We start from the raw sequence: 15,683 nt of genomic DNA on the forward strand, positions 1-15,683 counted from the left end.
GTCCTACCTGATCGGATTCAAGATCATTATCTACACAGATCATGCGGCACTTAAGTATCTTCTTTTCATGAATGATTCTAAACCCCGTTTGATACGATGGATCCTTCTACTCCAAGAATTTGATTTGAAAATTAAAGATAAAAAGGGAGTAGAGAACGTAGTGGCCGATCATTTGTCTCGCCTTAATACCTCTGATTCCCCTGAGGTAACCCATATCAATGACATGTTCCCTGATGAACAACTGTTCAGAGTCTCCCATTCGCCTTGGTTCGCTGATATTGCTAATTATCTTGCCACAGGTTCCATACCGACACATTGGATTGCGCAAGATAAGAAGAAATTCTTTACCAAGGTAAGTAACTTTTTCTAGGACGATCAATATTTATTCAAATATTGCCCAGACCAAATTCTAAGGAGATTGTGCCAGATAACGAGTATCAGAGTGTCATCTCCTTTGTCATTCACAGGCCTATGGTGGTCACTTTTCTGCTAAAAAGACCACGGTCAAGATTTTACAGTGTGGCTTTTATTGGCCCACTATGTTCAGGGACACTCATGAGTTTTGCAAGGCTTGTGAGCGTTGTCAAAAATTGGGAGCACTATCCTGTCGAAATATGATGCCTTTGAATCCCATCCTTATCATAGAAGCATTTGACTGCTGGGGCATCGATTTCATGGGACCATTCCCCCAATCATTTGGAAATTTGTATATTTTGCTCGCTATAGATTATGTCACTAAATAGGTCGAAGCAATTCCGTGCCGAAATAATGACCATCGCACGGTCATTAAATTCTTAAAAGAGAACATCCTTTCACGGTTTGGGACGCCTCGAGCTATCATTAGTGATGGGGGCTCACACTTTTGTAATAGACCATTCGAGAGCTTAATGAAGAAATACAGTATCTCTCATAAGGTGAGCACCCCATACCATCGACAAACAAGTGGACAAGCTGAGATTTCCAATAGGGAGATCAAACATATCCTAGAGAAAACGGTTAACCCTGATCGTAAGGATTGGTCAATCTGATTGACCGATGCCTTATGGGCATACCGTACTACTTTTAAAACCCCTATTGGAACGTCTCCCTTTAGACTTATTTATGGAAAAGCTTATCACTTGCCTGTGGAGTTGGAACATAAAGCGTACTGGGCGATTAAAAATCTGAATTTTAATCTGGACAACGCTGGCTCGCTACGTAAACTTCAATTAAATGAACTTGAAGAAATCCGGAACGATGCGTACGAGAACTCGAGAATTTACAATGACAGGATGAAGGCGTTTCATGATCAACATATTCTACGAAAATCATTTACGCCAGGTCAGAAAGTTCTTTTATATGATTATCGATTTCATCTCTTTCCGTGTAAGCCTCGATCTCGTTGGACCGGCCCTTACATTGTTGTTACTGCTTATCTGCATGGGGCTGTTGAGATAAGAGATCCCGACAATGGCAAAGAGTTTAAAGTAAATGGACATCGATTAAAACCGTTTGTCGAGAAATTTGATTCAGAGGACATGTCCATGCCTCTGACTGCTCCTGTTTACCAGGATTGATCTCCTAGTCTGATGGAGGTATAGGTAGGTTTATCGCTTTCATAGGACTAGGGTAGTTTGCTTTATTTGTCTGGCTGAAGACAGTAAACTTAGTGCTCCTAGGAGGCAACCTAGCCTTTCATTTTATTTTATTTTATTTTAGTTAGTTAGTTCAAATGTTTATGGGTAACATTGCTGTAAATCCTCACGAGACTACAACTCGTCCACTAGGGGCAACCTAGGGGTTTAAAGGCTTGTTGCATATGCTAAATGCAATCGAGAGCACCTGCGAAAGTGGTATAGGTAGGATTTTATTCTTATTGGTTTTTCTCTTGTGTTGACCCGCTCTTACGTAAATATCTTTGGAAAGTATTTCTCTTAATTCATTATCCAGGTACTATCTTCCCATCACTTTACTTTCGTTGTCTCATATGCATTGCATGCTCATTTCTTTTACATTGAGGACAATGTTGATTTTAGGTTGGGAGTGGGAGATTAGGTTATATGATCAGTGTTTTCTTGGTCTTGAGCCGAAATTGTGAAAATTTTTAAATTTTTCTGGAATTTCGTATGAATTCGAAGCGATTTTTACAGCCATCTTGGATTTAGAATTACAAGATAAGTGATGTTGGAATTTATGACTCTTGGATTCAACTATTTATTAGATTTCATAGTTAAGTTTGAACTATTAATCCATGATTAGAAGTTTTAAATATTGATTGAATCATAATTTTATATGTCACATTTCGCTTATACATTAAGGTTTCATTCGATATTGAAGGATTAATTTGGTGATCACTAAGCTTGAAAGGAACCAACTTGAGAAATTGAAAGGATTGGGCGAATGGTCTACACCATAGGTTTGCTCCCTATAGGTGTAGACTTAATTCCCCATGAATGATATGTGAAAAAATTTGGGTGTACAGTCTTCATCATAGGTTTGCTCCCTGTAGGTGAGGATTTGATTCCCCTTGGCGTTACTCTTACTAGAAAAAAATCAAAAGCAAAAAAATAAAAATAAAAATAAAAAATAAAAAATTGAAATGATGATTTGTGAGGCAAGTTTTGGTAATTCTCGTGTTGGTTACCAATGATATCCTAAGATCGAGAAGTGAATTTTAATGATGATAAGCCGAGATTAGACTATACACACATGGATCCTAATGTTTAGAATTTTTTCTAATTGGTGGATTAATACTTTGATCTTAACTATGAAATTTACCGTGCGCGTGAGGGCAAGAGAGAGTAATGCCCAACATTCATGAATATCAAAATTCTAGTATTTGATTTGTTTTTCAAAAATTACTCGAGTTCATATAAATTGTCCTGTAATTCTTAACTTATTTTTCACATACTTTGCTTGGGACTAGCAAAATGCTGGTTGGGGGTTGTGTTGAGGGTCGAATATTACATATTAGACCCCAATTACTACCTGGATTTACCAACATAACACCGCTTAACGGTTTATTTTAATCGTGTTTGTGATGCAAGGTGAATCTAGGAGCGTAGACTAGAAAGGATGCTAAAAGCATGGATTTAACGCTCAGGCATCACCAAGGCATTGGACAGGGCTCCATGGGATCAAGATCAAGGATTTACACGCCAAAGATTAGAAAAATTCCAGCCACTCATCTTAAACAGGCATAAAAGACATCCAGAATGTAAGATTATAGGGTTCCCACCATCTGATCGGCTTGAAACTCCATACGTGGCCTGAGGACCATAAATGAACCATACACGTCGAATTTCAGCTCCTGGATCACTGTGAAAGTGGCCCAACTGACAGATTAGCCACCAAAACAGTGATATGGGGCCCACCTGTTATCTGGATATGCTTCAAAGTTAGTCTTGACGGTTTAAATGATATGACAGAATGGATGGACGGAGCGGATTTCACGAAAACATCAAGGTGGGACCCAGTTCACGTGAGTGAGAGTGTAAACTGTCGGTGCACTCACATTGCACCGAGTCAACAAAGCAGTCGACCGAAATTTCCGCCCGATCCCGTGTCTATTGCTGAGAACTGAGAACAGAGGATCGCTGCATGATCCCTGTGGGCCACCATGTGGACCTATAAGCTTAATCTGAGTCGTCCATCGAATCCCAAAGGGTCGTCTGAGCCAAGAACAGGAGGAAAATCCAAAAGAAATGCAGAAGGAGAAAATCCAACTCTCCAAATGGAAGATTGACGGTTTTAAGAAAATCCTGTGGTCCTCATCAACAGAAGGCCAAAAAACACATATTTCTAACCGAAATTTCGAGATGAATCTGGTGGCTGGAGTGGATTTCTTAGAAACATAAAGGAGTGGGGCCCACCGACAGCCAGCACAAGAAGCGCTGGCTCTGTTTCGCAATCCGGAAAAATCGGACGCAGCGTGCCACTATGGGCCATTCCGTGATCATAATAACGGTCGGATTCGTGATCCAAACCGTTCACATGATGGAAAAGGGGGTCTAGACCACACCCAAGAAGTCGGACCGCATCAATGGACGGTCAAGAACTCCAAAACGTGGGTCCAACGTAAGGCTTCTTGAAGTTCTCTTGCGCACGCGGCTGTTGCTGCAGAAGCTTTTCACGCACGTCGAATCCAGCCTCTCCACCGACTCTTGTTGCTGTTATAAAAGGAAAGGAGAGAGAGACGGGGGCAAGGCAATTTGGCAGGGATCCACGTTAGGGAGAGAGGAAGAGAAACAGAGAAGTGTTTTGTTTAGAAGTTTTTTTTTTATTATGTTTTTATTTTTTTTATTTTTGAGAGATTAGCCTAATCATGTCTTTTCTAGGCTAACCCTCTTAGCTAGGGCTAAGAGGTGAAGCTTGTGGTGTGATGGGAGTACTCCTGTGGCTTTGATTCATGTTAAACTGATTTTGATGCTAGTTGATTTCATGGAATGCTTCCAGTTTTTAATGATTTATTGTGACTTAAATTACAATATATTTGTGATGGCTTTGAGTATGTCCATTCCCTTATTGTGACTATGCAATTAGGAAACCCTGTTGTTCACCATTGCCTCTTGGACATGGTTGGATGATGGAACTCTTCCTAACATTCATACATCACTCAGATTGGCTGTGAATTGGTTTAATTCTGTTGTTTGCTTTGTCTCATGGGCATGATTTTGTGATGGAATCCACTCTAATTTACACCCGTCTGATCTCTTGAAAACTAGGTTAAATAAAGTTAAGAATTGATTTTCAGGCTCTATCTTCCAACTGGATGAAGATGGGACTGGAAGTCCAGTTGAGTTCATGAATCGACCGTAGATCTCCCTGATCTCTACAAGTGGATCCTCTGAATCCCTAGTTTCTTATCTCTGATTTCTCTTAAGTTTTACATTAATCTCTCACCATCATTCATCAATTTATATTTGATTTAGATTTCATCTTAGGCTAGTTCTATTTCTACCTAGTTTCAGGTAACGTACAAGTATCAGTCCCTTGGGATTCGACCTCGGTCTTACCGAGTTTATTACTACATCACAACCCTATACTTGGGGAGTGAACAACCTATCTCAAGTCAAACAATCTCCAACTCTATTCGGCGAGTGGAGCTTAAAATTGGTACACAACTGATGCCCTCGGGAGGCCATGCTCAAATACGGCTCCCAGACAAGAATGAGCCACCATAGATTGCTTGTAAAGACCCCAAACCCTAACATAAACAAACCCTAGAATAAAAAATCCTAAGCTTCAGATGAGAAATATGGATTTCTTACCCTAATAGCTTCTAATTGCTAAAAATTAGGAAAAAGATGCGCATGCACTGTGAGAGGACTCTCTACCTAGCTAATCGACGAGTTTTCTAGCTGGAGAAGATGTGAGATGGCATGCACGACCCTGATTTGTAGAGGAATGGCCTAGTGCGATGATCCACACCCAATCTTTTGATGTCCCAGTCAAGCTCTCTCTCACTCTCTCACTCCATCTCACTCACTCTCTCACTCCATTTTTCAAATTTGCAAATTGAAAGAAAATGGGCAAAAGCATTTTATACCCCCACTTGCAAATTCAATGATTGTCAGAGTATTGAAATTCAGGGGCAACTAGTTGGACTGATGACAATTGTTGGTTGGACCAACAAGGATCGATAATCGGTCGGTTGGACCAACAGATGCCAATTCTGTCTTGTTTTTATGCTACCCAAGTTAGAACAACCGACATGACCTAAGTTGTCTTGAATCGGATTGGTTCACTATTCTTGGGGTCCTAGGGGTTCACCCACATGTTCTGCTGACCATTACTCATATCGAGCATTTCGTTCATTGCTAAGTGACGTCGACTTCCTCTAGTTGCAAGCTAGGCTCTAATGGACCAGGAATCCGATGGTCCGGGTTCTACATGTACTACAATACGGTTCGATCTATTAGGGTATGAGGTTCAATCGAGCCACAGGTTCTTAGGTTAAATTTTAACTCGTGATCCCTAGGTCTTTGAGTATACGCACGTGTAAGCTTGTGCGGCTTTCTATATATTTTAATTAAAATTTTATTGGTAACACTCAATGACATCCAATACCTGAGTATTAAATGGCCAAGGTGTTGCACATAGAAACCTCATGAAAAATTCTCGTAAAGTTAACCTCATGGAACCTTTTCTCAAATACGTGTGTCTACCTTAACCAATTTTAATTGGTTCAAGTTGATGACTTGACCCAAACCTGATCGGACCCACTTTTAGGTACAAAAGGCAAGACTTAAGCCAACTCGATTTCTTACCGGGTCTAAAAGGGTGCCCGGACCCATTAAAGTCGAATTGGACCCATTGCATACTCCCAAGTGATCCATGTACCCGTTGACAGCTCTAGTTGAAGCCACTTTTATAGTAGGCATTGTGCAACCATGCACCCATTTAACTGGTGACACCAGCCAATGTGGGCCTGCTTAGACGTACTCAGCAAGAGGGGATTTCAGCAAAAGGAGTTTTCACTAGTGCTGTCAACGGGCTGAACTTGAGGTAGGTCTGACCCGGATTTTGAACTGTTTCAGACCTGGCCATCGGGCCGTCCATATTCAAAATTCTGTTGTTCCAGGCCCGAGTCCGGCCCATTTACACCCCTAGTTTTCACCCTTCTTTTTCAGTGACTTAATGAAAGTGCATCCAAACGCACAACCCAGAGTTGGGTTTAGCTCAAAACACGATTCAAATGTCTAACGCCTCTTCTAAGGGCGTGAAACAAACGGACTATAAATCATATTTCTACTACAAAACCATCCACATGAGATTGATGTTAAGAGTAAGTCAAGATATATAGAATTAAGCCCTTTATTTCCTTTTGAACTTTCCATTACATGGAGAAGAACTTGCTAAACACGTACAGCTGCCTTTTATGCTAACCTGCTAGCCGTGCTGCATCTTATCCAAGATTTAAGTAATACATATGCATAGCCAATGGCTCTTATTCAATCTCTCTCGACCTCAAAACTCTTTCAAGTGAAACTAATATCATACACAGGTCGCCTATCAGGGAAGAAAAGCCCAAAGTTCTTTTCAATTTCCGGCCCACCCTTCAGGTTCTCATTAAACATAGCAAATATGTAAGTCTCTATGGCCCTCCCAGACCTCCTTGGACTCCCTTGTCGAACATGCCGTATCAAATTCGAATTGTATGTTCTTGCATTCTCAACAGTCGCTGCATTACCTCCGGCGGACGGCCACCCACTCTCAGACACAACGATCTCTACCGATGACCCGCCCACCTTCTCCAGAGCGGCGTAGGTAGCATCCAAGATAGCATCAAACAGGTTCTGGTACCTGAATTGGCCATCGGTAACAACGGTCGTCGGAGAAGTGAACAACGCATATTGAAGAGAGATTTGGGCTTGGTTCCCTGTGTAACTAAAATAAGGATACAAATTCACGAGGAGTGGGGCCCGATTGCTAACTAGGAACCGCACGATTGGCTCCAAGCTTCCTCGGGCGGCATCGCTGAAGACGCCATTGGAGGGTGGAAAGGCGTTTCCAAGGACGCCAGTATCGACAGCTGTGGACACCTTGATCTGGTCACGTAGCCCGGCGGATGAGATTGCGTTGAGGACATTCTGCATGGCGGGTAGGACGAATTGTGCTGAACCGCGGGGGATTACTTCATTGCCGACGGAAATATACCTGAACCGGACGTCAGGCCAGTAGTTTCTTACGTTGTTCTGGACCCATGTATTGGCGGCGGCCGGGTTGGTTGCCAGCTCTTGAAGTCTGTCGTTAGGAACGGCTAGCATGACTTGAATGTTGGATCCCCTCAGGGCCTGGAGGGCCGCTGGATCTGGATGGTAGAGTCTCATCCGTCCGATGTTTTTTGACCTGTAAAGATCTACGACTTCACGTCGTGTAGGTAGATTGTTGCCATCCATTCCATAACAAACTCCTACAGATTGTGCACCTGCATTGTGGTGAAATGCTTGAGCAATGGGACTTGAATCTTCCAGTGGAAATCAGTTTTTTTTTTTCATTAGGACCTAGTAATTAAAAGACCCCGGCGATTCGATCCGACTAGTTTAGATCAGAGTCGAATCGCAACTCGTCCCAGTCAGACGAGTCAGGGTATCGAACCGGATCGGGTCTGACTGAGTCCCAATCAAGTCAGGTAAGTACATCAGTCGTACCAGGAACGGATCGGTTACTGACCCTGCACTAAACAATGGCTAGTGGTGGGTGCTCTGTGGGCCCACTATGATGTATGTGTTTCATCCATGCTGTCCATATATTTTTATAGATAATTTTATATTAGGAACCCAAAAATGAGGTATGTCCCAATCTCAAGTGGACCACATTACAGGAAACGGTGTTGATTGAATGTCGACCATTAAAAACTTTTTGGGGGCCATAAAAGTTTTGGATCCGGATGATATATATATTTTTTCCTTTCATCCCAGTCTGTATGACCTAATCAACAGGTTAGATGTCAAATAAACATTACAGTGGGCCCTAGGAGGTTTTTATTGGTGGATATTCAGTCACTACTGCTTTCCCGTGGTGCGTTCCAACTTAAATTTAGATCTACCTCATTTTTGAGATCAAGATCTAAAATTATCTTTCAAAATGGATGGATGGCGTGGATAAAACACATACATTATGGTGGGGTCCACGTAGCACTGACCACTAGCCACCTGGCTGGTGGCAGCGTTAATAGCCAAACCGCGTCCGGTCCTACCACGTTCATAGGGTGGCCCATGCATGCAATGAATGTTCGTGGCCAAAAAATCATGTCGGTGCATTATTAGGTGGTACAAAGCGTACGAAAAAACGGATGGCTAGGACTCGGATTGCGTGGTGCAGAAAACAGGACGAGGTCGGTACTGCTTTGACTTGGTAAAGCTCTATATATGGCACCACCATGATGTATGTTTTATATCCAACCCGTCCATCTATTTCATCAGATCATTTTACAGTACGACCCATAACCTAAAATGAGGCTGATCCAAAGCTCAAGTGGACCACACCATGGAAAGCAGTGGAATAAATGGGGCGCGCAATCGAAATCTTCCAAAGGCCCACCTGGATGTTTATTTGCCATCCAATCCGTTTATAAGGTCACAAAGACCTTTGATGTCGGGAAGACACAAATATCAGCTTGATCTAAAGCTTTTGTGGCCCCTAAAAATTTTCAATGGTAGGTGTCCAATCTCCAACATTTCCTATAGGGATGAATCAACCGGATCCACTGGCTCAACATTAGGTTGGGTTTGGGTAGGATATACTGAGTTTGATTTTGAGCTTGTGCTATACAAATATCAAATCGTTAAAACTTGGGTCAGAATTGGGTGGAAGCCTTGGGGTTGCCCAACCCAAATAAAAACCGAACCCAATCGTTATATAAGTTACTTGTAAATTATTGTTGAGCGTAGATTGTTTGTGTCAAAGGCATGGGAAATTCAAGTGCTACTAGTCTGATTGGTCCACGTCATTTCTAATTACTCAAGCTAACAATATACACTAGATTTCTTTCTTCCAAATAAATCGCATGCTATGCAACATGACTTTTAAAGGAGTAATTGTCCTATATTTTAGTTCATTTGTTTAAAAAAAAAAAACATTGTTTATGATGAATAACTACATATATATATATATATATATATATATATATATAATTAATAAAAATATAGGTAACTAAAGTAAGAAGTGTATCTAAATATATTATACTATTGTAATAACAAAAATATTAGCATGTATGCACTTGACCAATCGGACTGAGCCTGCTTGGGTTGAAAATTGCCAACCTGAGGTTGGGTTGGGTTAGGTTGGGTCAGGGTTGAGGTATGGGAACCATGGGTTGGGTCCATGCATTCATGGATGGATATAGATGGATGGGACGCAGATTGTGTCCTGCCCTGCATGAATAGACTGGGTCCAGGCACGGGCTCTATGGGGCCCACCTTGTGATGTATGGGTTTTATCCACGATCATCCATCCATTTTCCATATAATTTTTGGATATGAACCCAAAATTGAGGAGATCGAAGGGTGAAGTGGGCCACCATAATGTTTATTTTACATATAATCTAATAAGGTCACATATACCTCATGGAAAACACAAATATTAGCTTGATCAAATTAAACTAATGCAGCTCCAATCGTGGCCGTTCAATCCCCACTGTGTGGTTCACTTGAGCCTTGGATCCGCCTCATTTTTTGGGACAATACTCTAAATGAACCGGAAAAATAGACTGACGATGTGGATAAAACCCATGCAACATGGTGGGCCCCATGGAGTTCATCCAGGTGGGCGCAGGACCCAATCCAGTTCCAGAAGATGAGACCGGTTCTTCCAACGTCTGTGAATAAGCTAGTTCTAGAATGTGGTATGTGGGGCCTACCTTGATATAGCACACACATCCAACCATCCATGAGGTGGGTCACACCACAAGGGACAGTTGGGATGGAGACCCCCACAGGGCCACTAAAACCTTCCAGCCTAGACTGCCGGCCGGCCATCATGTGTTCCATCTGTCCCACACCAGAATCAATGGACGGATTTGATGCCATGAACACATCACGTTGGGCCCCACACACTACGTTGTAGACGTTGTAGGAGAAGCACCTCAAAATAAACAGACACGTTACCTGCAATGTCCAGGCATGCCATTAGCAGCCCAAGAGCAAGCGCTGCAACCATCAAATGGCTGTTACTAGTGAGAGATGAAGCAGCCATGGAGATGTATGTGATGCATTTCATCTTCGACTCATGGCCCTTTATATAGAGGACTGGCAGCAGTGATCAAAGACTAAGGTGGGCCCCACATGCTTTCCCCGGTCAATCACTTCATTGAAAATCAATTTGCCATCAATAGCCATCTAGAGGGAAGCGGATTGTCCGGAGCACACCCGCAACAGGAATATCCCTATGTCACGACGTGGCCGAAACTCTGTGGGGCCCACCGTAATGTTATTTGTTTTATCCACACCGTCCATCCGTTTTTTCATCTCATTTTAAATCATGAGCCAAAAAATGATGCAGATCTAAAGCTCAAGTGGACTACACCATAGAAAGCAATGGGAATTGAATGCCCACCGTTAAAAACCTCCTAAGCCTGACCATGATGTTTTATTTGCTATCTAACCTGTTCATAAGGTCAAAAAGACCTGGATGAAGGGGAAACACAAATATAAGCTTGATCCAAAACTTCTCTAGCTCCTGGAAGTTTTCAACGGCTGCCATTCAATCCCCACTGTTTTCTATGGTGTGGTTTACTTGAGCTTTGAATTTTCATCATTGTCTTTTCCATGCCTTAGAATGATCTGGAAAAACGGATGGACGGTGTGGATAAAACACATACATCACGGTGGCTACACAAAGCTTGGTCCACGTCGTGACACATTGATATTCCTTGTGGCGTGGGCTGCGGGCAATTCGATTTCCATCGAGATTCGCATGTGAACTGTATCTTCGTCAAACCTTTGGATTTTTCTAATCCGTTTTCATGAAAGAGCCAAAATTTATGTGGCTTATCTTTAGGTCCCCAATTTTCTTCATATACCCAATGCGTTTCATTGTTGAAAAATCCACGAAATTTTATTTTTCTATGTAAACGAATTCTTGTTTTTGTTGATGATTTTTTCTCCATATGGGCCCCACTTCTGTACCTGGACCTGAAACTTTGAATCCAGATAACTGAATTCGGGGTGCATACATGTATCCAGATAACTGTAGCGCTAGCTGTGGGGCGTATGCCCTTTGGGTCAGATGATGTGATCCACTTGATGGACATTTTAATAAGTTACGTTTTAATTTTTTATTTATTTATTTATTAATTAAAAAAAAAAAAAAAAAAACCTACCTACTTACATTCTGGATTTATTTTTTATTTTTTTATTTTTTTATTTCAAGGGATTACCTGAAGTCTTAATTAGGGTGCCCCTAGTGCAAAGGGGTAAGCTGCTCGAGTTAGCTCCACCGATGTTTACTTAATAGCCACCCTAGGTGTGTCAGCCCATGCTAGGCCCAAGGGATACCCTCACACTTCAAATTGTTTTCCTTTGCATGGCAATCCTAAATCACTCGACCTCCAATCGCTTTCCTTCGCATGGCCTACCTAAATTACAGATGGATTTGATGTTTGGCCCCGTGCTTAAATTTTAGTGTGCACTCTAATGATTGGAGTAAATTTTGTTACATCAGCAGGGACGTCTCCTGCTCTCCCTCGTTAAATTTTTTTTAACGTACGTATGTACCTATATATATATATATATATATATATATATATATATATATATATATATATATATATATATATATAGGTACACGAGGTGAAGATTGTTTTTATTTTTTGAGGATTGATATTCACTGATGTGGTCCATATGAGCAGGGTTATAGTTAGAAAGAGGTATTTCATTGTATTTATCTTCTGAGATATTTTTTGGCGTGGGATTCCTTGTACTGCTGAGAGAGAGGTAAACTTTGTATTTTTGTTTAACTTTTTTATTGTGAAGAAAAAAGTTTTATATTACTATTCCGTGGAGTAGGTATATTGCTAAACCACGTAAATTCTTGTGCATCTTATCTCTTGTTATGGTTTGACCATTTTAGTTTTTGTTTGACCAATTTTTTTTTAAAATTTTAATCCCATTTACATTAATCACATGTAGGCATTTTTTTGCAACAATTGGTATTAAAGACAGGTTGAGGTACCTTTTAGCGGAAAATTAGTGTTGACGTCTATTTTACAATTATGTTTCAAATGGATGAATTGAGTTCTACCAGATTCGAGGTGTCGAAGTTTGATGAATTCAATTATACGTTATGAAAAATCAAGATAAGTACCATGTTGGTGAAGGAAGGACGTGTAATTGCGATTCAAAGAAAAGAAAAGAAGTTTTAAGAGATGAAAAATGAGATATTTAAGGAGAAAAATCAATTAGCCATGACGGACTTTCTTTTTGTATTAGATGATTTAATTTTGCTCAACGTGTTCGATCAAACACTACAAAATGTTTGTGAGACAAATTGTGAAACTTATATGAAGGAAAATCGATGTCAAACAAGATATTTCTCCAATAGAAACTCTACAACTTGAAGATAAAGAAATGGTCCTCTTTGTAAAAACACTTTAATATGTTTAATACCCTAATTAGTAGATTGGCAGTGGTCGATATGAAGATTGACAATGAAGAAAATGTCGCACTTCTACTCTCTTCGACGCCAGATTCATGGGATGGTTTGATTATGAATCTAAGCAATGGTCCAAATCTCACTACGGAATTAGACATGTCCACATTGCTTACTGAAGAGTCTTGTATAAAAATACATAGAGAATCTACTGGTGATGTTATGATGGTTAGAGGAAGATCTACTGAGAAGGGTATCTGTGGGTGAGATCAAACGAGATCCAAGTCGAAAGGGCACAAAACTGATAAGTGTTGGAATTATGGAAGAATAGACACTTGTATAAAAATTGTAAACTCAAGAAAGCATATAAGGAAAATTACAAACCTAATTCACATGATTAAGCATTAAGGAAATCTAGTAGTAAAAGATAATTCATCTGAGGGTGGGGAAGTGTTGTCTGTAGTGATTCTACGAGAGAATCTTGTTAGCACCTCGTTTTATCAATGCTGTGAGATGGGGTGTCTTAAGTTGGCTGAGCCTTCATAGAAAGACATTAATGATTGAAAACTCGAAGACATGAAGCATCAAAGCTTGAAGACACATGTAAAAGTGAGGTGCATTAGTAATCCCAGCCCTTAATCCCTTTAATTACAAAACAACCTACCTCTAGATGATTTATTCTTAATAGGTAAAGCTTAAGATATCATCTCAAGCCTTAGGAGTCTTATTTGAACATAATAAGATAGGCTTTAAGAGGTTTAAAGTTGTTGATAAATATATAACCAAATCAACAATTTTCAACTGGATCTCGATCATATCGATAGTCCGTCGATAGGACTCGATCGAATCGAAGATTCCCTCGATTTAATCGAAGATGGCCAAAATCATCCAGCAAGCAAACTACCTTTATTTGAAATTACTCAATTGTATCGAAGGCTAGTTCGATCCTATCAAAGGGGAGTTCGATTGAATCGAATGCTCAATCGATCGAATCTAACTAGCCATTATTTACCCATTTTATACTATTGCAAACTCTTTCTCTATAAAAGGAAATTAAACCAAACTCTCATTATATTAATATCTTAATAGGAAGATCATTGCCAGTAGCCGATTCATAGAAGCGGAAGAAGATCGATTTCAAAGATCGGTGGAGCACAAGAGAAGAAGATTAAAAAAGAAAAGACACATCTCAAGAAGCCGCATCAATGGGGCTCAATCCAACAAGTAGATTGTTATTTTAGAGTCAATTGAGTTTGAAATCCAAACACATCTAAATCTTTCTGTAGGATTGTCTCCGATGGGAGTGTACGTATGTTCTTGTATAAGACGACCACTGGACACGGGTGTGTACGTGTTAGTCTCTGTGGGAGCCTCCGATAGGAGTGTACATAGGTCATTGGATTAAGACCATAGTAGTTTTTGGTTAGTCGATAAAAAACTAAATAAATCTCTGAGGGAGCCATCGATAAGGGTGGAAACGTGTTCCACCAACAAGGGTGAGTACGTGCAGGTCTTTGTGTATGACTGCCACCGACAAGGGTGTGTAAGTGGTCCACTGACACGGGTGTGTACGCGTAAGTTTATGGTAAACCTGTAAAATAATTATAAATGTTAGAGGTAAACCTATTGGAAACCTCTGAAATAGTGAAATCTCATACGTACACTTGAGGAGAGTGTGTCCCCCGAGAGTGGAGTAGATAATTAGCCGAACCACTATATCTCATTGCGTTTGCCATCTCGATTTAAGCATGCTATTCTATTTATGTCTATGAGTTGAATTGGTAAATGTTCTTGGATGCATTATTAGAATGAATGCTAGGTGTTTAATTAATTGCACACACTAGGATATCTATCTCACCCACATAAACTAGTTGCTTAATTAGTTATATCTATTGTAGTCTATGTACTTGGACCCACTTGGCTTGGAAGCCTATGTATTAATTACTTTTAATTTGTACATATTTTTAAGTGGTCCTATTCACTCCCCTAAGCTTTCACGTCGCTTGGTGTCGTGTTGGACAATCGACGCAATTTTAAATCTGAGCTATTAATGTATCTTAAATTCAGGCGCTTTGTTCCATATGACTCCACATAGAGATTTTTTCTACACGTATCAATCATATGATGGTGTCATAGTTTACTAGTTTACATGGGTGATGATAACACATGTACAATTGTGGGGATTGGATTTGTCCGAATTATTATGTTTAATTCTATCACACAAACAGTTTCTTGTGTTTAGAACATACTAAACCTGTGAAAGAGTCTTCTTTCATTGGGAAAGTTCGATGAAGATGATGTAATTTTTTTAGAGAAAAGAGTCAAATAAAATTTATTCAAGGGGTGATGGTGGCGACGAAATGAGAGTTAATATGCGTTTTATATCATTTGATTGGAGATACTATTTGATGTAGAGTGGGTCGTAGATAATTTAATGGCCAAGATGGACCAGAAAAGGCCCAATCGGAGGGGGAGGTGATTCGGACTGCCGGAACTTAAAACAGACGTATCTCGTAAACTGAAATGGGCTATCAGACGTACCATATATGATTTTGCGGTAGGATGAGCTACTTTAGCCACTCAACCCTGCTATGCTAGGTTGCCCACACTGA

General features: G+C 40.4%; 1 protein-coding gene across 1 annotated transcript; it reads right to left on the minus strand.

Annotated features, from left to right (window-relative positions):
• Positions 1–6,798: 6,798 nt before the first annotated feature.
• Positions 6,799–10,730, minus strand: LOC131227310 (glucan endo-1,3-beta-glucosidase-like). Its single transcript, XM_058223081.1, has 2 exons — positions 10,590–10,730; positions 6,799–7,909 (listed from the first exon to the last, which is right to left on the minus strand). Exons 1-2 carry the CDS (start codon positions 10,699–10,701, stop codon positions 6,960–6,962), a joined length of 1,062 nt encoding a protein of 353 aa, XP_058079064.1. The 5' UTR covers positions 10,702–10,730; the 3' UTR covers positions 6,799–6,959.
• Positions 10,731–15,683: the final 4,953 nt, after the last annotated feature.

This window comes from Magnolia sinica, chromosome 15 (assembly GCF_029962835.1).
Source record: "Magnolia sinica isolate HGM2019 chromosome 15, MsV1, whole genome shotgun sequence".
Lineage (NCBI taxonomy): Eukaryota > Viridiplantae > Streptophyta > Magnoliopsida > Magnoliales > Magnoliaceae > Magnolia > Magnolia sinica.

What these genes read in the sequence shown, in the direction of transcription:
- LOC131227310 (XM_058223081.1), bottom strand. Translation starts at nt 10,701, where the DNA reads ATGAAATGCATCACATACATCTCCATGGCTGCTTCATCTCTCACTAGT. An exon ending in GGCATGCCTGGACATTGCAG is followed by an intron (nt 7,910 to 10,589) that starts GTAACGTGTCTG and finishes ACCACAATGCAG; the next exon opens with GTGCACAATCTGTAGGAGTT.